The 27437-nt window shown below is 44.7% G+C and overlaps 1 protein-coding gene across 1 annotated transcript in view; it reads right to left on the bottom strand.

Annotated features, from left to right (window-relative positions):
• The window catches only part of WTIP (WT1 interacting protein), a 78017-nt gene that overhangs the window by 41386 nt on the left and 9194 nt on the right, over nt 1-27437 (bottom strand). The window contains exon 2 of the mRNA XM_032195661.1: nt 10505-10606. Coding sequence (XP_032051552.1) covers nt 10505-10606 — 102 coding nt within the window. The remainder of the gene's footprint in view (nt 1-10504; nt 10607-27437) is intronic.

Consider the following 27437-nt stretch of genomic DNA (forward strand, 5'->3'; position numbering starts at 1 on the left):
TTTGGCCATGAATGATGATAAATCTAAAAAGTCCCAGTAGAAGTTCTGCTCAAAGGTAGGATTTTCAGGAAATGAGATATTTATTGGAATGGGAAAAAAAGCTTTCTGGGTAAGATCAAATATACCAAGTTTTTCCTCCTGCTCTGTGTTTGGAGAGAGAGAAGCAGAGAGGAAACCCTACCTGGGTTATAACTGAGCTGAAGTTTCTTGAGAAGTCTAAGGAAGGGAGGCGACATCCACCACTGATAAATAACTCTGGAAAGTGACCTATAGAAGTCAATTTACCAGAACCAAGCTGGTTGTTTTATAACCGTAAATTTATAAGCAAGCAAAACATTTGGCTCATGTCAAATACCAGGGGTCACCGAAGCACTTTCCTTGGTGCCCAAGGACAGCCCACTGCAGCTATAATCGGCCAATCCTCCCGAGTCCCGTCAGTTAAATGAGAAAAAATTTATGGTTGTTTATGTAGGCTTTGTGCCAAGCCCGTTTCTCTGATAAGCTTCTCTGGTGCATTTGTGTCTCACATCCGATTCAGAGTCCTCTGCATACTGGAAACAGCATTCCTTGGATACTTAAATTAAAAACACAACGTCAGGCTTGGACAGGGGAATGGGAACCCATACACTCAGGGCTCTGGGGAACAGCGCTCGGAAAATATTCTTTTTTAAATCTTGCATTAGTCCACATATTTAATGACATGTAATCCTCAAAATATTCTTTCACAAATTGTAAATATGCATTATTTGAGAAAGTAATTATTTTCAGTAGCATGCTGCAACAGCTGTATAGTCTGGATGCCAGATATTGCAAGTGGTTCCTCCCACAAATGCATCTATTTGTGATATAATTATTTCAGAATTTACATAACTTGTCACTGAACTGGTACTTCCAACTCAGGATCTCCAATTCTCTTCAAAATATTAATGAAAGCAGCCCAGTATCACTCTTGTGAGATAGGCAGAAATAATTAGCCACATAGAAAAGGTCAGACAGGTTAAGTGATCTGCCCGAGATGACAACAAGGCTGTGGCAGAGTGGAGCAAAACCCCATCCTCCAATTCACAGGGTGGATTTACTCCTTTGTGACCAACATGTTAATGCTTTTGGCTAAAATGCCTCTGTCTTTTGCTCACGTCCACTGCCAGAAGGAAGCTTGAAAGACAGAATGCTGGAGTCTTCCCTGTCCTTTGTCCAGGGACAGAAACGCTGGGTCTGCTGGTGTTTATTTCATAAATGTGAAGACAAACTACACCAACAAACCCTTTTATTTTGTTTTGTACATAGCAAGATTCTGGGAAGCATCAATCCTGGACTTGCAAGTAGTAGAAGCATTTTTCAAGGTGAAAAGCAGCAGTGAAAACCTTCAATCTGTAAAACTATTTCGTAAGATAAAGTTCTGACTGCTTTCTGCTGTTAAACACCAATGACGTTTGGGGCCATACAGCTGTGTCTCCCTTGAATGAAGGGACAAACAAAAGCGCCTAAGGATGAGTTGGTAACCTAGCCCGGATAGGAGACATGGACGAGGAACACACACAGTCCTTTGTTGGAGAGCACATGGGGACAAGGACAACAGCAGCAGCTAAAACATTTCCACTTTGCACTGCCTCTGTTGTCAAGAGCTTCATGAAACATTTCACTAACAAATCCTGCCCTATTTTGGCAGGACGTGCAAGGCAGACGTGAGCAGTATGCATGTGGCCGGACATCCTGCCACCACAGTGTGGAGTATCACCAGAAAGGACAGCAAGAAGTCCAAGACTGGAGACAGAAAACAGGCAACATGACTAAGAACAGAATATGATCTGGTTGACTTAGTACAGGGGCAGCTTGGAAGAGAAGCTGTGTTGGTGAGGGAGGATGTAGTAGGACGTAGTGAAGCATCCATGGCTGCAAAGCGATCATACTCTTGCCTCCTTGGTAAGGGATACGATGGGCTGCCAGCAGTCTGGAGTCTTTAGACTCTGGGAACACAGGGATCCAGGAAAAGCATAAAATACACACAACGCTAGGCAAAGTGGAAAGTCATCGGGGTACAGTGAAATTTCAAACAGTGCCAAGGACGAGGGGGAAGCTGACAATTTTCTGGATAAAGAGGTACTGACAAGCAGTTAAATGAAGGTCTTTAGTAAAGAAATTTATTATGTTCATTTGAAATGAAGAACAAAAGATGCCCACACAGAAATAATAAAGTCTGAATTCTTCAGTTGTAGGGTAGGCACATGCCAGAGCAAATATAGGCAGAGCGAAGGAAGAACTAATCAAGGGAGACAGAAAGCTGGCTTCCCCCTCACAGAAAGGGCACGTGAGAAAAACTGAAGTCTCATTCTTCCAAGACACCAGGAAAAGGATCAGTTAACGTCAACCCACGAAGCACACCTCCAGTCAGCCCAGAGCACGAATAGCGAGCTCCATGCATCCAAAGGACAGGGACAGAGGAACGAGAGATTGAGCCAAATAAGAGGAGAACATGCAAGGGACACACATGTAGAGTGGAGACCAACCACATGAACGTGGACGGGTTTGTGTACACAAACAGGTTTGCACATGAGGCACACATTTACTGGGAGAGGCACCGGAAAGAAACTATCAGTAGTGGGAGGAAGAACTGACTGAGTGCTGAGGTGACGAAGGACAAAACTGATTAACTGGTACATGTGGACGTAGGGTTCATTTATTGTTTAAGGAGCGATGATGATATTAAATTAGAAATTGTTTCAGCAGGCTCTGGCTTTCAGATAAGTGACTGCTCTGAATACTAAGGGATTCACTATGTATTTTACAAAACACATAACCTATAGCAAAAACCTAGATCAACAAAATTAGATGAAGCAAACCCCTCATCTCCTTTGATTTGCTTTCTTTTTCTACTTTTTTCCTCCCTGTTTTTCCCTTCAGTTGTAAGTAATACTCAGAAGTTTCAGAACCTGGAAATAGGAAGCAGAAACATCTGTTGATAATGTCAGTGATTTCCCTGTGCTCTGTTCTGGATTATCTGGATTTCTTCTCCTTTGAGAGATGAACCCAGCAGCACAAGGGAATCTGCTCTCTTGGAGAAATTGAGATGTTTTCCAAGAAAACATTTTAAATGGGCAGAGGGAAAGGCAAGAAAGAGCAGAATGGAAAGATGGAAAAAACAGCAGCGATCTGGGCTTCTAAGACAATCAAGAGCTGCAGATAATAGATGTTGATAAGGAAACAGGGTAATTTTTGCAAATCTTGTTATGCGAAACAATAGGTGGCATTCCAAACAAAATTACATAAGTGATTAGATTCCCTCTAGTATTTACCATAGCTCTTACAAATAAGAAACAGAGGCAGAAGCCTTCTTAGCATATATTTTTTGTATTTTACATATTTTCCAAACCCCGAAAGGATCACAGGCACTGTCTGTGATTGGTTCCACATTATTAATACAAAAATATTTTGGGAGGAATACATCTATGGTCAGTCAAGCAATGCAGAGAAAAGTTTCCACTATCAGTTGCCAGGCAACCCCCACCAATTAAAAAAACCATCAAATGCCACGGATTTAATGCTAGAATAATTAATAGCAGAATGCAATTAATACCTTTCAAGGAAACAAGGAGACAGACAAACCAGCCACCAACTATTCATCGCATGCCCTCTTATAATCAGAAACGGAGGACTGAAACGTTTCCCATCTCTCTGTTGGCTAGCTACTCAGGAGAGCAATACTGTGTGAAGGGAACTATACACGTTTCTCTTCGAGCATCTGAGGTGTCCCCCTGAAAGCAAGGGCCCAGCACTAGACTGATCAGATGAGTTGCCCTTAAAAAACAGGTCCTAACTTACATTTGAACTAACTTGATTTCAAGCAGCCACAGGAAGGAAAACCTTTCATGACAGAGCACCTATCATCTGTAGAAGGGACACAGTCAAGGGACTGGTCTATCTATCTGAAGGCAAGCACTTCCATCAGCGCTGTGTCAGACCAAGGCATAGCTGAGGCACAAAGCAATAGGCAACGCTGTGAACTACAACTTGAAAGAAAAAAAGGAAAACGCCACAAAAAGCCTATGCCCACAGCTAATTACATTCTACACAGAGGAGAGTTTCCTCCGCCAGTTCCATCTCACACACCTGATAACCCACTCCCCATCCCTTCTCATGTCTCTGAAGCCTGGAGAACTATCAGATTAACAAGGGTAAGATAAAGGAAATATTTTCCTGCCATTCAGTACCCAAAGGTACTCGGGCTCTTACAGGGGCTGGTGTCCAAGCCTGACTGTTAACTACCAGGAACCAAGATTACATTCCTTTGCTAAGACTCATTCATGGTTCAGAGTCTTGCGCAAAGTAAACCCAAATGTCTGAAGCCAACTGTCATCTCTATGACCTGACTGCCCTTTTTTTTTTTTTTAAAAAAAAAAAAAAAAAAAAAGTGAGTACCTCCCTTTTGGTGAGTTTTGCATTAATGGGTATGTCTGGGACTGCAGCTACAGACATACCTGAAATAACTTCTCACTATCCATCTTGATAGGTGTTAGAACTGAAAGCACGGGGCTATGTGCAGGCTGTAACTTATCCCAAAGAGGCAGAATGACTCAGGCAGAGTTCTGCACTCCTGGAGCAACGCTGCGAGTTGTCTGTTACACAGCTACACAAACTGCTGTTGTAGCAGCATACGCAGCCCCTGAAAGACCAGTGTTTCACAAACCCTTTTTCTTAACTGAACTCACACCTCTCCAAAGCATTTAGCTTTCTCAGTGAATCATTCCTCAAAATAACCGCCTCACACACAGAGCATCAGGAGCTCCTGCCAGCTCCAGTTATGGCTTGGAAATCACCAAACATTCAGGTGGCCGTAAATCCAATCCGAACACGGGGTCTGAGTCGGGGATGAGTAACAATTGCAGTTATGCAAGTTCAGGGCATCCAGCTCTCACGCTCCAGGCCACGGGGGTCGGGGAGGAATGTTCCCACATGCACAGCACTGAATCACCCGCCAGCTTGTCTTCCCCTAAGCACCAGGTATTAGCCAATGGCTCTGGCAGGATTACAGACCAAAAATCCCAAAATTCCAGTCTGCTCTGGCCTGACAGCATGTGGTTAGAAAACTGCAGAGAGAAGTGTGCGAGGACATGAGCTTCCCAGTAGACTTTCACTGCACAGCAATGTACCCCTTGAAGCAATATTCATTAGCTCCTCTGCCTTACACATCCTCAGTGTTTTTTCTCACCGCTCAAAAGAGCTGCATGGAACAGCGGCAGGCAGATGAACAGATACTGAAGCTACAGCTCACTCACCTGAGATTTGGCCACAAGGCACTGAAGAGTTAAAAGCCAACACAAATTTGTACCACTAACAGCCAACCCTAACATCAGTGGACATACAGTACAGAGATCAGATTTGACGCTAAATTGTTTTATTCTACATGAACATTGCATTCACAGAGATCTGATTTAAAATTCCAAATCAAGTATTGGCAATAGTGCAGTCTGGATGCTGTGACTCACACTAGACTTATAAATATGCTGTGAGGGACAGGACAAATATGAATTGAAAACCAAAACAAACCTTCCACTGGGAAGTTTGCTGTTTTATTTTTGTTCAGTTTGTGTTGGTAGTTTTTTGCATGTGTGTTTTGTTTTTAAAAACTCAGCTACCTTAAGATGTTCTGTGCCTTACCACCGCCAAAAGCAAACAAAGGGTCAACCAGGGGCAGCAAATACACAAAAGAACATTTGCAGTGTCACAAGGAGCTTCTCAGTACAAGCAGGGACACAATCAACCTTCTATTAATACACATTTACATACAGTAGCAATCAGTGGCCTCAGCAAGAAGGCAGCTGTTGTCTCCGAGATGTAATACAAGTGTAAAGAAAGGTTGCATCTACAGCCACAACTGATTCCCCTTCTACACCAGCTGGAGGGCATGGGCTAATTCACAACTGTGCTTTATACCTTCAGGGCAACAGTACCTACTGCTACAGTCGTCCCACTTGGACCTTTTAAAATGAGCGTGCTGTCAACCTTCACTGTAATCCTTCTCTTAGAGCTTGTAGCAATGAATTTGGGGGAGTCTGGACAAAGGCTAATGCTGATGCAGTAGCAGCACTGTCGGTAATCAGCTGAACTGTGATACCTTCACGAGCTGTCCCTTAAAATGAAACTGCTGCAAAAAACCCCCATGTGTTCTCCAGTCCAATCAATACCTACTAGGTAAGAAATGAGCTGCATACCTTCGGGATTATACAGTTTGCTTTAGGCTTCTGATTGATCTTGCAGTGATTTCCTGTGCCTTAAAACCAGTGGCAAAAGTGCAAATTAAAGACGAATGGCATGCTCAAACATTTGCCTTCAAGAACAGAACGTGTCCCTGCTTTTCACAGTAAAATACATCTCAGCTTTTAGAGCCTGAGACATCAAGCCCTTAGCTCTGCAAGTACCACCTGAAAGTAACAAATATCAAACTGGTACCTCCTCATCATAGAGGCTTATCTTACTGCAGTTTCTACAATCATTGCCACTAGATTAAAATATCCAGCCTGAAAAGATGCTGTGGATGGCACTATGATTTGAGCATTGTTGCGCCCCCTGAACCCTAGAGGTGCCTGGTAAGTTATTTTCTGTAACAAGCATCAAACAGATCCTATCAATTCCTCCAACCAACCACCCTCACTGAGGGCACAGGTGACCTGGCATTATTGCAATTATCCTTCAGGAAACCCTGCCATGCTCTGAAATACTACCAAGAAGAATTAGATGATGAGCTTTTCAGACATTTTTCAGCTTGTCTACCATAAGTAGAATTTGCAACTGAAGTCCTGCCAAAAGTAAAATTTTACACTTAACGGAAGGGACAATCTACACTGTTGCCTAAATCCATCTCTGTTATTTAAGATTCAGCAAAGCATGCTTACATTTGAATAATCTAACTTATTCAAGCATGTTTAAGCGTTTTGCTGAATCAAGGCCTAAAAAGAACTTTCTCTGGCATTAAAGCTAAAAGAAGATTTGAACCTACATTTAAAAAGCATCCTAAAAAACTTCAGTTGTTTTCTGTAAGAGGCTGAGGATAGTGATCTGCATGTAACTATTTGGTCCCAGCAAATGATCCCATTCTCTCCAGGAATTGTGTGACACATTGACAGGCATCCACAGGGGCAGCACTGGGGAAAGCACTGTGCTCCCCTTGGAAGGCCCAGCATGGCCCACTCTGCCATGCACTGCCCTTTTCAACCACAGTACCCTGGCAGATCGTCTTTAGCAGTGAAACCAAAGTTAAAGAGATACCTAAGGAAGGAGTCTGACTGCCAGAGTTTTGTTCTGACCGTCTCTTCCCATTTATCTGCCTAACAGCACTTGTCTTGCTGAGCTGAAAACACTCACCGCTGAGCACTGAACCTTGGAGGCTCTCCTACTCATCATCACATTTCAGTCTGAGTGGTCTCCAAACCACAGCTTTTCCCAGGAGTGCAAAACACACTTAATTGTTGTTGGTTAAATAGCGGGCTTTTATCGAAATCAAATGTCTTCAGGTATGGATTTTTTCTTCTTTGGTTACTGACTTACTTTCTAGATCTGTTATCCTCAAAGGTACCTGCTGTAGGTTAGTTTGGATCACTCTTCTTATTTAGGAAAAACTGGAAAAAAAAAGGCAAGCTTGTAATCTTTATCTCAGATTTCCAAGTATAAATAGGAACCTGCATGGAAACAGCATTAGGCAGCCACTAATATGCTCCTCTACTCTCCTGTCAAAGGCATAGACCGTAATGGCCAGGAGGAACATTAGTCCATGGGATGCGACTTCCTGCCTAACAAAGGTCATTAATTATCAATTATCACTCAGTTACCTGTGTGTTGAATCAAAAAGTTTGGCTCAACTTGAGACACTTTCCAATGGGACATTTGGTCTTAATTTGAAAGCACCGAAGAACACACAATCTGTCACTTATCTTGCTGTTTTGTTCCAGCAATTAATCATCCTCCTTATATAAAATGTCTCTTTGATTCCCTATTTGAATTGTGTGGTTTCAGCTTCCAGAAGAAGTCTGTCTTGCATTTGCCTCTAGTATGCATGAAACCACTTTCTAATGCTGTTTCCTGGTAAAAGCTGATTACAAGCTCTAGCCAAGTTCCTCCCCCTTTATTATTTCTGATACTCAAAATACACTGGGCCCTCATGATTATCTTTTCTCCAGGCTTTTATCACCCACATAACTCCTGCTATCAGATCCTGTCCAGTTTTTCCTCATCTTTCTGAAATCCAGCATCAAAACTAGAGCACAGAACCCTCAGCTGGGTCTCACATTCGAGGTAAAATGAACCCCTCGTTCATAAACTCCAGTACTGTGAGAAGTTCGCATTCAGTTGCTCATACAAGATGTCCAGTAAAGCCTTCTCAGCAGCACATTCCAGGATGCAGCTCCCACAAATGTGACCTGCATGCCTCACTCCCAAGGTCTGGATCTACCACCTGCACTGTCCCAGAAGTTACTGCAACATCCCCATCCTGGCTGTGCTCACTTTGAGCTATTTAGGAGCTGAGTTGAAAGGAAAAACTCTGCTTTTGACTCAGTTGACCATAAGTTTTGATCAAGTATTTCACCTGCTGCTGCCATATTAACAGCTTAGATACCTTCCAGTACTTAACATAAGAAAGGCCCCACACGTTCCCCTTTCACCAGGATCGTATTAAAGCTTGCAGACAGAAGGAAACCCAAGCGCTTCTTGCTTGCAAAACCTCCTGGCAGATGATAGCTGTGCTCTCCAGCCCATGACCACCACAGCGAGAAGCCCAGAGACAACCTGGAGCGCTGTTTCCTCATGCATGCATGTGTCTGACTCACAGAAAGTGGTGTGAATCACAGAACTCCACCAGCACGGTGGGGTGAGGCAGAGCTACGCTCCAAAAGGGCATGTCTCAAGTCGCCCTCTGTTAGATGTACACTGGCCACACACACCTCACCAGGATGGTCACAGAAGCTCATTGTACTTTTGGATAATTAAGTTGGGATTGTGTTTTGCTGTTAAAATACATTCCCCAGCCCTTACCTATTCTTCTGGGGAGGAGTGTGACACTTGTGTACAGGCCCCTGTGGCAACAAACACACATCCTGACTACTTTTAAAGAGAGTCTGCCCCACAGAGGAAGCTGGAATTCACCCATGCAATTAGGCTAGGTTAATGTTGGCGATGAGTGGATAGATATTATCCGATATCATATTTTGTAATCCTCTGCTAAGCAGGATGCTGAAGCACTTCGTTTACTCTGGGAGCCAACAAAATAGCTACTCATTCAGTGTCAGGCTTGAACAAAGTCATGAGTGATCCCTGAAGCTTTGAGACAAGTTTATTCTAGAACCTGGTAATGGTCCAGAGCGATTTATAAAGGTCACTGAACTCTACGTTCAGGTTGTAGGTTTCTTTAAACAAATATTTACTTATCTGTACATATCTCAGGAGAAAAGACAAGACTTCTCCTTTCAGAAGTGAACTTCACAATGGTTCTTTTCATTATAAACTTACTTAGTTCTATGCCAATAATCTTTTACTCTTTTTCTAATCCTTAATTAATCCTTTTTATAAACAATTCACACTCGGCACATTCTGCTCATGGTAAATCTTTTGCAACGTATATTTATCACAACAAGGTCTTCAATATCCAGGCAGATATTATCAACCTAAGTAAATGTGTGGCCGTATCAAGGAAAGCTACCTGACTCCAAAAATGCATTCTCAGAGATCTCTTGAACTTGGTGGGGAATCCGAGCACACTTGGCACTTTCAAACAAGACACTGAGGAAGTTTCCAACTTCACTTTAATGCCACCCAACTAAAAGGAAACACTTCTGAAAGTGCTGTCCTGTATTTTCCAAGCCCTGTTTTCCCTGGCACAGCCATGACTTCCTCAAATCACAGAGTGCATCACTCTTACATTCAAATGAAAAAAGGAACCTGAAAAGGCTCTGAGAGTAGCATGGAAACAGTGATTTACCCGCACAGCTTTCCTCTGAAAAATCAAAACATTGTAATAGCTCAAGGGGTTTCAACTCACCATTTCTATTTGTTTCTATCACTTTCAAACATAAGAAAACAATTTTTGAGCACTATATACACACAGAAGTTACAAATACGTGATTGACTGGAGCTGAATTTGCAAATAGAAAGTGAGGGAAAATAGGTTTGGCTGCACAAATTTTACTGTTTTTCTGTAAAAGTAATAAGTATGCATTACAGTTTCATAAACAAGTGATTTAAAGTATGTAGTGCTTATAAAAGCCAGGTTGAAGCCGTTTTGTAAATGCAGCCCTTAAAACAACCAAATACTACTTTTTTGGCCTGTCACTTAAGAAAAAAAAAATTGAACACTTACAGATGGTAAATAAAAAACAACTCTTGAAACCGGACTCCTGCATGGGAATTTTGCCCCAGGAAACAAGCAAGATGAGGTCTCACCTTGCACACTGGTTGCTACAGGAGTACGTATTACAAAAGGAAGCCACTTAATAAGGCTACATTAAGTCTGACTTACCACAAGAGCAGCACGTGAAGCAGTTGGTATGATAGAGGTTACCCATTGCTTGGCAAGCCTGGCTCGCTCCATACACACCTTTTCCACATTTTATACAGATACCTACAAAGAAGAAACAGAACAAATGTTAGAATTCTCTGCAGCTTCTAAAACCAGCTCAGGGCCATTGATTCATGGCACTCACAATACCCGCAAATCAATGAGCTCCTCTACATCAATAGATTCAAGTACTCAAGTCAGCAGCAGGCAGCTTGTGTGAAATAGATGCATTGAAATTAACCCAAAATAAAAGGGGGAAGTGGAAGGGAGGGCAGAGCCTCTGCTGGCGATTCAACACATGGAGACTGAGGCTGGCTAAACACAGAAATCCCAGAAAGACAGGTGAAATCACAAATAGAACAGAAGATCTGCATGGCCTCTGGAAATAACTCAGTTTACTGAAGAAATAATCTAGTGAGATCTTCATAACTAAGTGCTCTACCATATTATATTCAATAATCACTAATGAAACAACCAATCAGGTTGAAACAATCAGGTCCAAAATCAAAACATTTCTTCTCTTTGACCCTCTCCAGAACCACGATACATCAGCAGTGCTGGTCCACGGTGGGAGCCATGCAGCACAGGGAAATGGGTCTTGTCCATTGGATTTATTAATTAATTTTCCACAAATAGTAATAAGCAACCTTGTAAGCATAACCTGGGAGCTTACAAAAACAGAAGAGCAAGGCATTTCCCTTCCTTATGGTCTAAGGGCAAGAAGCCCATCCAGCACTTTTGCGGTGTGGTCAGAAATTCACCTTCACTGCTTGAGCCTGCTCTTGGGGAAGCTGGGGATGCCTCTCATATAGTCTGCAGGAGATCAAAGTACAAAGAGCCAACACAGTGCTGGCAAATTCAGCTGTTGGTCCCACACAGGGCACTCACTACAAGGAGGGAATGAAATGCTGGAGAATCTGTATCCTTCCACATACTCAAGAATGCTAATTTTATCAGAGATGTCCACTGGTCTCTGACTGCTGCTGTACAGTGCATCTCAAAACAAAGCTGTGTGATACTGGAAGTACTACAGCAGAAAAAAAAAGCGTTTTCTGCATCACGCAACTTTTGAATGAAACTGTTGTGCTCATGCTGTTTGAGGCCCTCTTTCTACAGATGCACGCACTAATACACTTGAAAGTCTAGCAAATCAAGAACTACAAAATCAGGCTTTGATCACCTAGAATTTTCCCCTGCTGTGCTGTGAACATTTCACAAACACATGCATTCACACACACACAGAAAATACAAATATTTATATAATATTAATACATTATGAGCTGGTAGAAACTTAAATAGCAAAAAAAAAAAAAAAAAAGCCCGAAGTTAATTAAAGTTAACATTGTTAAGATACCAATGTCCCAAGCTAAGCCTGTAACCCTGAACCAGCTGTCAGCTACATCCATCAGCTCACTGCAAACAAAGTGTTGGGAAAATATTCTGGTCCTTAGACAAGCTCAGCTCTGACACAGGACATTGAAATTTCAGCATATTTGTTGTCTTATGTCTACTTATTTATTTGTAGCCAAAGGTTATGAAAAAGGTCTGCTATTTGCCATGAGTTAATGGTTAACTGCTGCTGAAAGATGGCTATTGATTACTGGGGACATCGATTGGAGAATGCATCCCAGCACCTGCACTGCGACCAGCCAGGCAGTCAGAGCAACCCACAAACCTGCTGTGCCTCCTCACGTGCTACGAGCCCTGGCACAACTGTGGTCCCTCCCTGCCTCGGAGAGAGGAGAGGCAGAGCAGAGCAGATGGCCTTCACTTCTGAAATGAGCGGTTTTAGCGTAAGGTCATGATACAATATTTGCCTACTCTTGGTAATGGAGCCAGAAGGGAGCTCTTTCAGAGCTCCCCAGCTGTCTGCACCTTTCTTGCCCATCTCTTCACACCCAATGTTTACCTAAGACAGATGGCTATTGCTAGCCTGGCTGGGAGGTTACACAGAAACCTACCTTCTCCTATTTACGCCTAATTTTACTCCGAGGATAGCAGAAATCCAATCTGTAATTCTGACATCTCTCTGAGTTCTCATGCACTAATCTACTGCAGCCACAAGCCTCTTTGATAAATGAAGTTATTGCCTAATTTCTTTGCCATTGCTCCACTGAACCGTCAGAAGCAAAAGGATTTATTGTGAATGTTAAACTTACATTGGCCTTTGCAGCAAGTGGTTCGTTAAGAGCAGCTGTCAGTTTGTTAACTCATTTTCTCTAAAAGACCAGTCATTAGCTCCAGGAATAAATGACCACAGAGACCATTAGCATACTAAGAAGGCACATGTATAATTCCAAAAGTGTACTTTGGAAAATATATACGCAGCTGTGGTGTGAGCATACAGTGAGCTCATAACTGCCTAGGAAAAGCACTGATTACACGGCTGTTCAGGTCTGGTTTTCCACCAGTCACAGCCCAGACCGCACATTGCAAGCTTGTGAAAGCCTTGACATAACAGCTACATCACTTTTCTTTTCCAGATTTATTTCCAAAGCTTGTTAAACTGCCTGTGAAGAATGTTCTGTTACAGAGCAAGCACGTCTCATTTCTGACACCTCACTATATGTGACTTCATGTCAAGTGTTTCAGCCTTGGTGCAACTCCTTGCCCCTCGCACTGCCTCGACTTGAAGCAGCCATGGTACCTCCAGATCCTTAGCACACCAACTGCTGCATTTTCACCCAGGTCAACTCTCCTACAGCGCTGGTCTCTCTCTTCAGCTGGGAAAAAGACATTACAAGGTCTTTCACATACACTAATTCTGCATAAAGGTTCACTCAGCTGGAGCACAACATTGCAGCCTTCTTTAGCTGAGGTTCCTATCCTTACACAGTATTTAACCAAAACTGGGGAGGAAAAAGAAATAAACCCACTGTGGACCTCAGCAAAACCTCATCAATAAAAAAGCAATGCCAGAAAGAGAAGGAGCTCCCTGAGAGTCCCTACTAGAGTGAGCTGCAGCATTTTGCCTGCACCCCCCTCACCCGTAACCTGCCCACTTCATTGGGCTTGACTGTACCGTACAGCAATAGAGCCACCAGATCAGCAATGCTCTCCGGCTGGCGCACACATTAGCAAATCCTGATAAAAGCACCACAAGAAAATAAGACAAAAGTTGTAACTAGCCTAGACGTGTATTTTCTGTTGCAGTCACTGATTTTGCTCCAAGACCCGAGAGACTACAACATGACACAGAATAATGGGCAAAGGGACCTGCAGCAACCTAAAGAAAACCTTACAGCTATGCAGTAAGCCTGCTGTAACATCGGGGTAAGAGTTCCTTGCAGTAGCCTACACATTTGAAGAAGTTTGGGACCTAGACATCAAGTTCAGGGATGATCTTTCTCCTGACAAGCCTTTGCAGTGTCCTTTTGACCATTCAGTACAGGTTGCAGACTGGTACTTCATATAGATTTCACCCAGATTTAGGAAAAAGGCAGTAGCCAAGAGGTGAGAGGTCCTACATATAACGGCAGATGTACAATAACCTGTTGGCTGGGCTTTGTCCTCATGCACATGCGGAACTCAGCCTGCACCTAATTCCATCCTCACTTAACCTGAGTCAATGCTTTAGCACAACTACAAGAAAAATGGTACCATATGGCCCCCTCGACTTCAGCAAGCAGCAGTTGCACGAGCCAGAGAGAGAATCTGGCTATCGCATTCCTGACAGCGCGCCACAGCTCAGGGATGAGCTGCAGCTTTACTGCCTTACAGCCACACCGTATCTCCAGGATAAGTGCTACATGCTGCCTACAGTAGGAAACAACCATGCCCTGTCGTCAAGAGTTATGGTAAAGCTAAAATTAACAACTAACACATGGCACAGATGAATCCCTCCCTGCCTCTGCTGTTTTGTTCATGCTGCAGGGCTGGGAAGAGGGTGGGTGAAATCTACCCTTGGGCTGCTGCAAAGTCCCATTTTCTCTATTCTCACAGGGAAAGACCATCTCTACAAACATCCACAACAAATTTTCTATAATTTTGGCTTACTCAAGATGTGGGGAATGAAAACCTACAGCCATGAATCAGGAAGAACAAAGAAACTGAACTGCAGCCAGCTGTGAAGGCAGGACTGCGGAGGGGCTGCACTAGCCATCCGTGAGCCGCAGCCCACTGGAGGTGTTTCTGCAGCCTCTCACACCTGGGCAGGTTTTGCACAGGATGTTGTTATTACCTTTAAGAACTGTTCTGCTAAGAAGCTGGGTAAATAGGGAAGCATCAAAGGTGCCTTGAGCTGGCCAGCCGTGCCGCAGCGCTACCTGCCTGAGCTGACAGTGGCTACTGTGCAGACATCCTGGGCTGCAGCAGCTCCGGATGCCGCAAGGTGACTTCAGCAGAGAAAAATGCTCCCTTCCTTCCAACACACACAGGAGGAGGGATGTTCCAATGCACACGTCATCCCCCAGTCAGAGCCTGATAGAAAAAACAAGGCACCTACACAGGACACGGGCAGAGGCTCTTTGCAGCAGGCAGCGAGGAGCTGAGAACCCTCTGCACCCCAGCCCTTGCCATCACTGGGAGCTCTCACCAAAGGGCTTGAATTTGTCACCTAGCCTGGCAAAATTTTCAAGGGTTTGATTACCCAACAAGAAATATGACACATGCAAGTTAAAAAATATACTCTGGACACACTCAGCAGCAACATAATTGCATGAAGAGTTGGGCTTACCTTTTTTGGGATAGATATGAGGGAGCCACCATCTGGGTAAGCTGCCTTACCTGGGGAAGCTTTCCCCAGTGGGAAGATCAGAAGAGATCTCAACTTGATTTAAAGTTGAAAGTAACAGACTGAGACAAGTGGGAAATGCTCAGGTAAGCATTTTGAACTCCCTCCCCAGACACAGCCTGTCCACAGCTGGAGTCCCAACACCTCATGGCCGGGAGGGACCTGGCCCCAGCCAGCAGCACAGCCCTGGTTTGCAGGTACACACACACAGGACTGGAGCAGGTTAAACCAGGGGGGAGAAATGGGTCACAACACCACCTAATACAAGTCCCAGCTTAAGCAAAACAAGACCAGAAGGCTCCTTGCTGTCATTATTAAACCTTATTGACATCATCCCCAACCTAGTTTTCCTCCTCACAGAAAGATCATAAAAAACGTCATCAGTAAACTACTACTCAGGCTCAAAACACTTACATGCCAACCTGACAAGATCTCTATCACTTCTGTGCCCTCATACTGCAGGAGGTCTTACTCAATTTACAGGTTTGGTGCAGAGAACTTACTCAGAAAATGGAACAGACATTCAGTGAAGAGTTTTGTAGAAGCAAACTATGTTCAAGTTTCAGCTCCTGGAAAAAAAATACCTTCGCTCTGCATGTTACTTAACAAGGCTGTGTCTTGCATAGAACAAAGCTGGTGGGAAAGGTCAGAGTCAGGAAAAGAGTTGCTGGGACCAGTTCCAGGCACAGCACTGCAGATCAGGACACTGGAGCTGAGCTTTACCTGCCTGAAGGAATCTGTGCTGCCAGCAGGTTGGCAGGGCTTGGCATCTGCCTATTCCAGCCTGCTTAAATACATCGGCTGTTCTGTTTGGCTGGAAACTTTCCAAGGTTTCAGACACAGGGTGAGGTGATGGGTGCAAGTTTGAAATGACAGAAGGCTGTAGAAATGACTCTGGCACCACCCTCCCTGATTCTGTATTCTAGCAGCTATAAACTCAGCAAATCTCTGTGCTGGTGAATTAAATCTCGGCAGCTCCAGGTCAGCATTGCAGAGCGGGTAATGTCATGGGAGCCGCTATCAGCTCTGATTAGCAGCTGCTAGAAACTGGAAGGCTTTTGTTACTGTTAAAGTCGATCCACCCAATCACACAGTGAAAGCCTGAAGCTAGTACAGCAAATGCTTATTGCTTCATACAGTATGTGAAATTACTGCTCTGAACCATGAAATTACTGACACTATCTGCACAGAGTTCATCCTGCCTTGGCCGCAGCAGGCGTGCCTCTGCATAACTTTCTTTTGTGCGGATATCTCACTCTGCCACGGAGCCTCGCGACGGCACAGGGCATATCACAGGGCTATTGTTCTCCGCAGTGTTGTACTTACATTGACACTTGGTTTACAAATATTCATTCATTTCTCTGCTTCTTGATTTAGTGCATGGCAGTTCCAGGATGATTTATACTTTTCACTTGGCATTTATAGAAGGATCTTTTGCTAGTGAGGCAATGAACTGGAAGACCAAATAGTTCTTGTGGGCTGCTCTGCCTGATTCAGAGCTCAGCTGACTGCTCAAGCTTCATGCCCAAGTTGATAACCACAAGTAGAAGCACAAGGGGACTTACAAATAATTTCAACTGCATTATTGGGGGGGGGAAAAAAAAAAAAAAAAAAAAAGAAAATGCTGATTCTAAAAAGCACCTTGTTATTACTGGAATTATCAAAGCATGGAGATGTACAGCTGTGAGCAAAGCAGAGCACCAGTGGGAACAACCAACTCTTGCAGGGAAAGTTTGTCTATAAAACCCCTTCCGCATCCCACTCCACCTCCCTAGACACACATCCTACCACAGCTACATTTACAGGGTTTATGTGGGTGCTGTACCACACCTACCTCCAGCTGTTCACCAACACGCCGTGACAAGGCATTACTGTCCCTTTAGATCCACCAGCAGAGCTGGTTGGGTCTGCTCCCAGCCATCCTATTTCACCCCAAAGGGCCCAGGTCAACAAGGCCTTTCAGCTTAAAATGCTTACCTTGGCTCTTTTCACCTGACACATCATGCAGCGTGAACACACAATCAGATCGCTTGAGGAGTGGCAATTTCCAGCACAGTGGTAGCAGCAATCTGATGAAAACAGGCTGAGGCCAGCAAAAACCTGAGCTTGTGTGACTGCTGGCAGGGAAGGACACACTACCGCATCCAGGGGCTGCCTCTGGCCAGGCAAATCCAACAGAGAGGCAAAGGAGTCACGCATACAGTGGGAACAACTTATGCTCCTGAAGATCCTAGTTTCAGCCCAGAAAGATCTAATCCAAAAGCTCCAAAGCAACACCCAAAGCTCCCCTGAGCATATTTCTTTTTTGGAAGGTGGTACATGAGAGTGCTGGTGGCGTTCAGCAAGTCGTTTAGCTTCTGAGTCTTGGCTCCTTTACACAGGAAAGGGGAGCCAATGACACCTATGCAGTCTTCAAAGAAAAGACAGTTAAGCTTTCTGAGATAGCACTGGAGAGATAATCAATTAAATACTTGAGCTCCAAAGAATCTGTACAGCCAAGTTCCGGTGACACTGAAAACACCAGCAGTGCAGCCCAAATACGCTGAACTACCCAGCATGTCAGACCTGGAAACATCAGCTGCACACAGGTCAGGCTGGAGAGACATTTCATTGCATTCTCCTGACATCGCCTGTATGAGTCATCGCTAATATATGGCAGAAAAAGGTCATATATTACAGCTGCCTTCCTTGACATATTTAAAATGGGTTCATGATTAAACAGGGAGACTAGTCGAAAAGTTTCCAGGTGCACTTTTCTATTTTCTTAGATAATGGTCTATTTCCAGAACGAGCATGACATTCTGGAAAAGGCATGACATTATATAACCACATTGGGTTATAAATTCAACAGCTCCTTCCATGAGCACTGCCCCAGCGTTATGCACTGACATCAGGCCCCTGCTTCTACCACCTACCCCGCTAAGGTGCCACAGTCATCGGTGTCACCTTCCAACATGGAGGTTGTCGTTTCCAGAAGTACAAACAGGTTTGCTTAAATAAAAAGCATGCACATAGGTAAGTATGATACAACACTGTTTAAAGAGACAGAACTATTCACTCGAGGAAAGCTGGAAATCACCTGAAAACCTCAGTGACCTTAAAAAAAAAAAAAAAAAAAAAAAAAAAGCCAACAAACTGATTGGAGGTTTAAGTCACTGCAAGCGAAGTGACTCAAGGATGCTTTCAAAACATGTTGGGGAGGGTGGAACATACCTTCCTCTAAGGGCATCCAAGGATAGCAATTTCAGAAAGTCATTTGCTGTAGGCTTCTCACACCTCCAGCTCATGAAACATTCTAATTCTACAATACATGTAACTATTCTGGCAAGTCCCATTTTCCCTGCCCTGCCTGCAGTGCAAAGCCTAGTCCTTCATCAGGCAGTGAGGCACAGGGAGGAGCTCAATGCTAGAGCAAACAGCGGAGCTCCTCTTCCAGCAGGACAGGAAGCCTCTCAGACCATAAGAAAAGCGTGCCTGATCTAGCAAGACAAAACCCCTGAAGACAGCTGGTCAAATACAGCACTGGCAACATGTAAACAGGATATTCTAATTTTGCTTTCTTCACCTCCCTGTCCCCTGGGAAAGAGTAACACTAAATGCTATATATACAGGCTCATTTCCTTCCTATGGATCCAACTGGAAATGAAAAAAAATAATCCAAAAAGGAACATACCACCAACATCCACTGCAAAATATGAGTGAGTCTTCTACAAACCCAGCCAGTCCCACACATTCGGCTGCTCTCCAACAGAGACCAAAGGCAGAAAAGTAGCATTGTTTAACTCTGTGTGTCAGTCTCCTGGTTGCAATGATTCTTCCCAGAGGACAATTCTGAGCTTTGCATAACCATGCTAGACCTGAGCTCAATTTCCATCTTCTGTGACTTGCTCTCCAAAGCCAGCCAGCACTGTTCAGACCCTTCAGAGTGAGCAAATCTCACTTCACTCCATAGCAGCCTGTCCCTTGAAATGGGCAGTGTCGGTGCAACAGATGAGGCCATGCTCCAGTGATGGAATAGAACCAGCTTTACAACTCAGTGCTGTATAAAAAAGAAGCTACACAATGTGAAGTACTGATGGCTAACTTTGCATTGGCATGATTTCTGCTAGGTCAGGTATCAACTGTCTGGACTGCTTTGACTTTTTGCTGGATCAGGTATTGCCTGTTCTGGATCAGGTAACAGCCTGCTCTCCAGCAGCTGGCATGAACTGCAGGGTACGTGGTCTGTCTGGCTAATTCAAAAGAAATGTGAACACACGATCTACGTCCAGTCTAGCACTGTTCAACGATCCAGGAATGCACAAATATCACACTCAGTAACATCCCTCTTTCCCTGCTTTGTCTCTCACTGTCTCACTCATCTTGATGCAAAATGGGAACAAAGCGGATATAAAAGGACAGAAAATGGGGATGAAGAACAGAGACAGTTTCCCCAGATGAAAGAGCAGGGAAATGGACCTGGTTACAGCATTCAAGTAAATTGTATGCATACTTTGGTCTGTGTTCACCATCTGTTCTGTACCATCTCTCAACTAGTGACAAACCATCATCCAGAATTACAAGACCGCAGGCCTAGAACCTCGCTTGGCTTTGCCACCACCCAACTTTTATATTGGCATGGACAGACCGATGGCAGAAATGCCTGGGCTCCTCTGCAAGAACTGGGCACAGAGGAGAAGTACAAACCGCTGACCGTGTTGATGTGACAAAAGACAAACTCCAACTACAATGTGGTTTTGGCATAACCTACTCTTTTCACCACCTGCCCACTGCACCTGCAGCCAAAGCCCAGCCCACCACGTCTACAGAGAAACCTGCAACTACTTACCAAAGTGCTAAGCTGCTTCTATTAAAGAACACGTGTCCTGCAACAGCAGCTTGGCACAGAGACGGCTGATGTCGAAGTCTATTTGCTTGAGGGATGAGAGGAATTCCCTTCAGAAAGGATCCCTGTGCAGATCACTGGTGAGCTGGTGCCTAGTGAGCACTGTCTTCACAAGGCAGATGTGGGCAGCTGCCAGACAGCCCTTGGTGCTGGGGGCCCGACCACACATCACGGCAGGCCTGCTCCAGAACTAGCACCGGGGCTTTCTCCACACTTACCCTATATCCTCTTTTTTAAGCCAAATTTTAGAACAAGGACTCCATTTCTCATGAAGCAGGATGTCAGGCAGAATCAAGTCAAAGCAGTGAGCAAGGTGTGCGCCTTCTCTCCCAGTCCCGCCACACAGCACAGCACCCCGCTACCCAGACAGCTCCCATTTAGTGAGCAACGAATCAGCTCCACCGATGGCCACCAGACAGGAAAGGAGTTACAGCTTCACTTGTAGTAATGCTTACAGAAACACTACTAAAGCGCAGTGGAGCAAACACCTCTCAGACAATTACTCATTAAAACTATTTAGAGGAAGCAAAAAATGCAAAACCAGGGAAAGAATGAGCAGACAGAAGAGACGGAAGGGCTGGAAAGGCAATTTTCCACTTTGTTAGTTTCAGTAAAAATCTCCAAATAAATGTGATCTTACATAGTTTATCAGTCAAACCTGCCCTCTGGAAAGGTTACACAAAGTGGTGAAATGTTAGTTAATTATGTCTTAGAGGACCAGCTAAGAAGTAACAGAAATGTGTAATCCTCTCATAATTAAAATAATAATGAAACTCACCGCTTAACTGATATGAGAAGGCTCTATTCATAGCAGCTAAAAGGAACATTCATTCCTCTTTACATCATCCCTTCAGTGGTATGTCTTGATAAAATTTTCAACAGCAGGTGAAATCACTAAAAATTGGAACCTGTGAACAAGTTTCCTATCTGGTTTTAATTAAAATACTCAGCAAAACACAGAGGAGAGATAGAGAGCAGTAACCATTTCAGCTGAGCTGTCTGCTCATCGTTACAGAGCAGGTGGAAACCCCACCAGTGCCGAGCACTTCCCTATTAGAGCAGGGGTTCACTTTAGGATCATGAAAAAAAGAATAAAAGATAACTGACAGCTGATTATGATCAACATAGTAATTGTTGGCAGCCTCTTAAGTTTCAGAAGGGTCCACCTAAGAAGCAGGCACTACAACCACCGCTGCCCAGACTGGCTGAGACCAGGTCAGTCATTCAGGACTGGCATGTGTATCTCAGTTGCAATGCTCACTGTCACTTGACAAACACTGCAGCGCAAATGAACACAACCTTCCCTTAATTTCAGGTAGGTCCTTCTGGAACCTTTCCTTTCACTGCATCCACTAAGAAATATATTTACAAATGTCCCCTTAAAAAAAATCCACAAAACTCCTTCTGAAAACTAGCTAAAAGAGGTAGTGTATTTGGTTTTGTTTTCTTATTGATTACTAGAGCCTTTGTTTCCAGATGAATCCAGCCTCTTCTGTAATTATATCCATGGAAATAAGGGGAGCTTTTACTAAATCAACGAAGAATCTCCCCACTGGGCTGTCTTTGTCAGGTTAAGAGCAAAGTCCAGTCATTACTAAGCTGGTGCCTACATGTTCCCTGCCTCTCCTACTGGTGCTTTTGAGAGATGGATTTTATTATTTTGGGAGATGAGTTATTTGTCCAGTGTATAGAAGGAATCATTGTTTAACCTCCATTAAGCAGATTCTGTTTCAATCTAGTATCACCCACAACACATCTCCTCTAGTTGTTGTCCACAATAGCCAAGAAGAGAGATGTCTCCTCATACCAAGCAAGAAAAACAAAGCCATCAGCACAACTGGTTGTTCCCAAGTGATTTTCATCTGATAGCTTCGATCCCTATGTTTCCTTACACCAACTGACACATTGCAAAGATGGAGTGTGACATAGGAGTTCACAACTTACACCTTACCTCCCCCCCAAAATGAAAGCTATGTTCCTCTATAGTGCTAGTTTTAATCTCAATCCTTTACTTGCTGAAACATAATTAATACCCAAGCATCTGCTAGCAGAAGGCCCTTCAGCTCAGACCTGAAACACTGGGTGTCTCCCAGCCACTGATTTCTGTAGCAACTTCTTTTCCAGTACAATATCGCCCTGAGCACTATTTGCTATTATTTCTAAATGACCTGATCCAGGAGCCCTTCAAGAAGAAAAAGCTTGAAACATTATTCCTATTTAGAATTAAGCATGTGGACTGCTCTCTGCTCAGATCTACACTCCAACCGTCACAGAACAGCCTTACTTCAGCTCTCCCCCAACACAGAAGTCAGTGCCCTGGTGCTGAGCTGCAGGATAGAAACCAAAGACGGGACTACTGGGTACAAAACAGTCTCACTTGTGACAGCTTGTAATAACCATTGGCTAAGAACACCAATTTAAAAGTTCCCCAAATGCACACACTTCCCGTGACTTCCCTGCTCTGTCCCTACCCAGGGCAATGGCCCCCAGCAGCTTCCCAGCTCGCCTCCCCACCTGCAGAGTAGGGCTCGAAATTCCCTGCACAGGCACAGTGTGCGGACTGACCTAGTTGGAAATGCAAAGCCTCTAAGCCAAAATACTCATTATTCATGGGGTACTTTGTCCAAAAACTGAAAGAAACCCTGCTTCCCCCCAGACCTCGTGATGCACCCTTTCTCTGACCCCGCAATAATGCACCTCTGGGCTTCCCCATTCTGCCAGTCCTCAACCAAGCCAAACACCCAGCAATTTCAAAGGCAGCTCCGCTCGTGAGGGACTCCAAGACTTGGCCTAAGCTCAGGAGCTAAGTTTTTTTCCCCTCCTCTTTCACAAGCTACGGAAATAAGTTAGACCCAAGCGAGGCAGGGTGGCCAGAGCAAGGCCACCATGGCACCCAGGGTGCTCCTTCTCCACCGGTGTCAGCCCCAGCAGGCAGGGCCCCTGCGAGGTGAGAGCAGCAGCAGGGAGAGGCAGAGCCTCACGCGCCTGGCACCCCAGGAAGCTGCCTTGCAAGTCTGCACTTGGAGTATCTTCAAAGTATTTTCTTTGTGAGCAAATGCAAATTAGCCTCTGGGGATCACCTCTTTCTGGGCTGGTTCTTCACCAGCCTGAATTCCTCCCAGGTGTGGAGCACGAGTTGAGGAAACGTTTTCCCAAAAAAGTAATGTCTGTTTGCTCTTACACCCTGTGTAAGGCTGCTCCAGCCAAACCCAAGCTACCTCTTCTCTTTTCTCCTATACCTAAGAAGTCAGGGAGGTAGTGGGTGTTTTACATATGTTTTGGTTGTTTTTTGTTTCAAAACACCACCACCACAGCATGGTCTGGCACTCCTGAGTCCTTGCAGCCCCCAGCACAGTGGCTCTGTGAAGCTGCAGGGCTATGAAGGACTTGGTCAGTGAATTATCACGTCACCACCCTGCCAGAAGCTGCAGCAAGGGGCAAACCTTGCTTTGTATCTGCCCTGTGCAGCAGTCACACACAACTCCAAGCCCCAACAAGCACTCAACTTGCCTTGGTTTTCTCTCTTCTCAACAGAGCAGTGACCCGAGTTGAAGACGCTGCTTGTGCTGGTGCCAGGAAGCCTTGTGCCTCCCTTGCAGGCCTAGCGCAGGAATGCTCTTCCTCTAAGCTCACGTACAAAAATAACCTGTGGAGAGTCTCCTTCCAGGCCACACAAAGCAAGGAGCTTCTCTCAAACTGGTTATGAAACAGCATTTGAATCCACACCTGATTGCCTCCAAAACATCAGGAAAAACTAAGCATCACTGAGCAGGACCACTATTTTGCTGCAAAAAATGCAACCAAAGGAAAAAAGGGCACTAGTACCTGGAGCCCTGGCAGTTCCTTTGCAGCTCACACATCAGGTGACTCCACGTGACCACCTGCAAACCAGAGACCAGCATCTCCCATGTCCATACACCCATCAGCCATGCCCATGGCTATTCTTCTGCTCTGTGCAACCTCTTCAGTGAAATGTGAAATCTATTTTTCCATCAAACTTTTTTTTTTTTTTTTTTTTTTTTTTTACCTTTTCATAGTGTTGCAGTGTTATTTCAGACTCCGCATTCAGCACTGCTTACAAGAAATTCCCATCTAACACTAAGCTGTCCACAGTCAAACTACAACTCCCCTTGAGGATGACTGCAAAACTTCCAAATGTTTCAGAGACTGACTGTCAAAATACAGAGCTGGTAAAAGGTTTAAAAGAGAGGGTGGCTGGGCATAATAAAAACACACGAAAACGCTAGATGTGACATCCTGCTAGCAATATGATGTTGTCCTGGCCACTAAGACAAAGTTACCCAGCTCCAAGTGTTTGCTCAACAATAAACAAGCACCTCTGAGAAACTGCGACAAAAGGCCACACAAAATCACTGCAGCAGCTGACAGAGGACAAACAGGGACAGCAGGGCAAGAGGATGCTCAGAGCCCCCATTCTTACCAGCCAGCAGGACTCACTCTCCACATCCTAGCCCCCACGTGCAGCTGAGCAGCACCATCTTACCCTGTCCGTGCAGGTCTGTCCTTGTTATGCAACAGCACTACGGAAAAATTGGGTGTCTCATGTTTTTTTCATAGTTAAGTCACTAGGATCTGCACTGACCTAGTGCTTTTTCACTGGAGCAAACACATCACAATGTGAACCACTGCTGACTTACAGGGCTGCACCACGGAGGCTCAGCCCGCTCTGGCCAGGAACAGGTAAACCAAGCCAACACACTTTCTAAGAATACCAGCTACTGACCTACACTTCAGAAAATTTCATGCTTATTTCTCAAACCAGCTCAAAATCTGGACTCCAATGCACTTGATTGTTGCACAGCTCTGTTTTCTATTGAGTGTTTAGATCTGGGAAGCATGGCTTTGATTAAAAATGGGCAACCCACCAATTACAGAGAATTTTCACATAACTGCTTGGCAAAAGAAGAGCTGCAGCAGCATTAGCCATTCATTAAAACTTCTCCTTTGCCTCTGAGGACTTCGGTGTTTCCCCCCAACTATCCCCGAATATTGGGATGCTGAAATTTAATAACACAGCAACTGCCACAGCGCGGAGACAAACGCTGAGACACAAGATTTTACCACTTACAGATCCTTCTGCTTCCCGGTCTAATCAGCAGTTCTCTAAGTCTCAGCTGATGTTGGGCTCCAACACTTTTCGCTGCCTTATTCATTATTTTTTAAACACAACAAATAACATTCTCTTTGAATTTATTTAACCCTGGAGAGGTGGGGAGAGCGACAGGTGAGTCAGTCCACGGGGACTGTGGATCCATCGCTGCTGCGTTTCATGTCCGTGACAGAACGGGCAGGGCAGCAGCACACAGCTGGCTTAGCACGCTTCAAGTCGAGGAAACCATGGCTGAGTGACAAAGTCTATTCACTATCCCCCTGCTCAGAACCATTCCCCCGTGATTATTTTCCAATCATTCAACATCTGGCTCAAACAAATGAATTTGAGCCAGAATTTCACAACAGGAGCAAAGACACCAGAAAAAAAAAATCTTGCTCTGAAAACACCGAAGGTAACGGCACATGCACAATGCCAGGGAAACGGGATCAGGCCACAGCAGCAGAGACCTGTCCACTGCCTCAATTCAATCAGGTCAGCACTTGACGAGTTAAAAAATAAAAAACCACACTTCTCCTCATCAATACCACTTTTTAATAAAGGTTTCCCACCAATCACACCCTGTACACGTACTAAGTTTTGCAAAGGCCAGGCACAGATCCTGCACTCAAACGTTAACCTCAGATTAGCAGAGTTTAGTTTGGGACACGCACAAACAGACGCCTGGCCCTGTGTTTCAGGTCCAGCACCACACCATGCTGACCCCTCCAGGGACCTGCATTCAGAACCGACCTTACCTGAAGCTCTGTTGACTGGGACCACCGGTACAGAGGTAACATCTGAGGGGTCAGTGCAGCAGAATCTGCTAGTCCTGGAGCTTCACTCATGGGAACCCAGCTCTGTGCAAAGCATGTGCTTTGGGACAAGGCTGCCGCACGGGAGAAAGGTTTATGCAATGACTGCCAGCACGCAATGGCATTTCCCATGCCTGGGAGAGGCCACAGGGTCTCCGTGGACCACAAGAAACATGATCCAAGTGAGCCGGAGCAATGCAAAAGCATCTAAATCTGCACAACTGTCAAACTGAATTTAGGAATGGCTTCTCTTTATTTTAACTCTGATTTTTTTTTAATTTTTTCAAGTGGCCACATTAAAAGGGAGAAAACATCTTGTTTTCACTTTCCAGAAGTTCTGCGGTGTTGTAAGTGAAACTGTTCACCAATTAAACAAATGTTTGGATGGCCAGGAAACCATCTGAGAATCCCCAGCAGTTCTTCCACAATAGCTGTCTACTTTTCACAAAAACTATAAATACGTTCTGAACCGAAACACATCTTGTTTGACCAAATTCTTAGAAAAGCAATCGTGCAAACCCAGGCCTGACCTCCAGTAACCTGTTAAATGCCTTGCCATTGCTCACTGCATCCCTTCCCTAGCTATTTCGTGACAATACGCGGTATTGGTATTCTTTGCATTTGAAGACAACCTTCCCTGCCCTTCTCCCAGTAACTGCAAATACCTGTACTAACCCTCACACCACATGCACCTGCGTGTTGCTGTCTGCAGTTAAAGGCATTAGAATTAATCATCTCCCCCAGATACAGCCATGGGTATTTGTGGTGTTATTCCAACCAGGTCATATCCTTCTTCACAGTCATTAGACTTATCCCTGGAGTTCGCTTATCTTTAGTACTAATTTCTCAAGTCAGTGCTGGAAGCCACGTTCAGTCCAAATTTACTTTTCTTATGGAGTTAGAGCTCTGGGTGACCTACCCTGGCCAAGAGGCACCCTGTCACTTGCAGAAACTCAGTTCTCCCTTTGGTAACTCTACTCCCAAAAATTCCTCGCAAGGGCACCCACCAGCAGAGCCTGCACCAGCCCAACCCCAAAGGCAGCAGTGCTCACAACAGGGTGCAGAGCCCTGCTCAGCAGGGACAAACAGCAGGGTTTGGGACTGGGGAATTACCTCTGCTTTTGCTGTGTGTGAAGCAACAACATTCTCCTTAGAGGAGCCCAAGGAGCTCTGTCACTGCTGGGTATATCATGTGGACAGGAATTCCCTAAGCCATGCACCCCAATAACCAAGCAGAATGGTCACACAGTGCCTCGCCACCCACCTCGCCCAGGACTTGGAGCTGATGTGGTTGTTGTAGGAGAGGCTCGGGCTCCTGTGCAACCAGACCCCTTCTTCCAAGCCACACAGTA

Source organism: Aythya fuligula, chromosome 12, assembly GCF_009819795.1.
Source record: "Aythya fuligula isolate bAytFul2 chromosome 12, bAytFul2.pri, whole genome shotgun sequence".
Lineage (NCBI taxonomy): Eukaryota > Metazoa > Chordata > Aves > Anseriformes > Anatidae > Aythya > Aythya fuligula.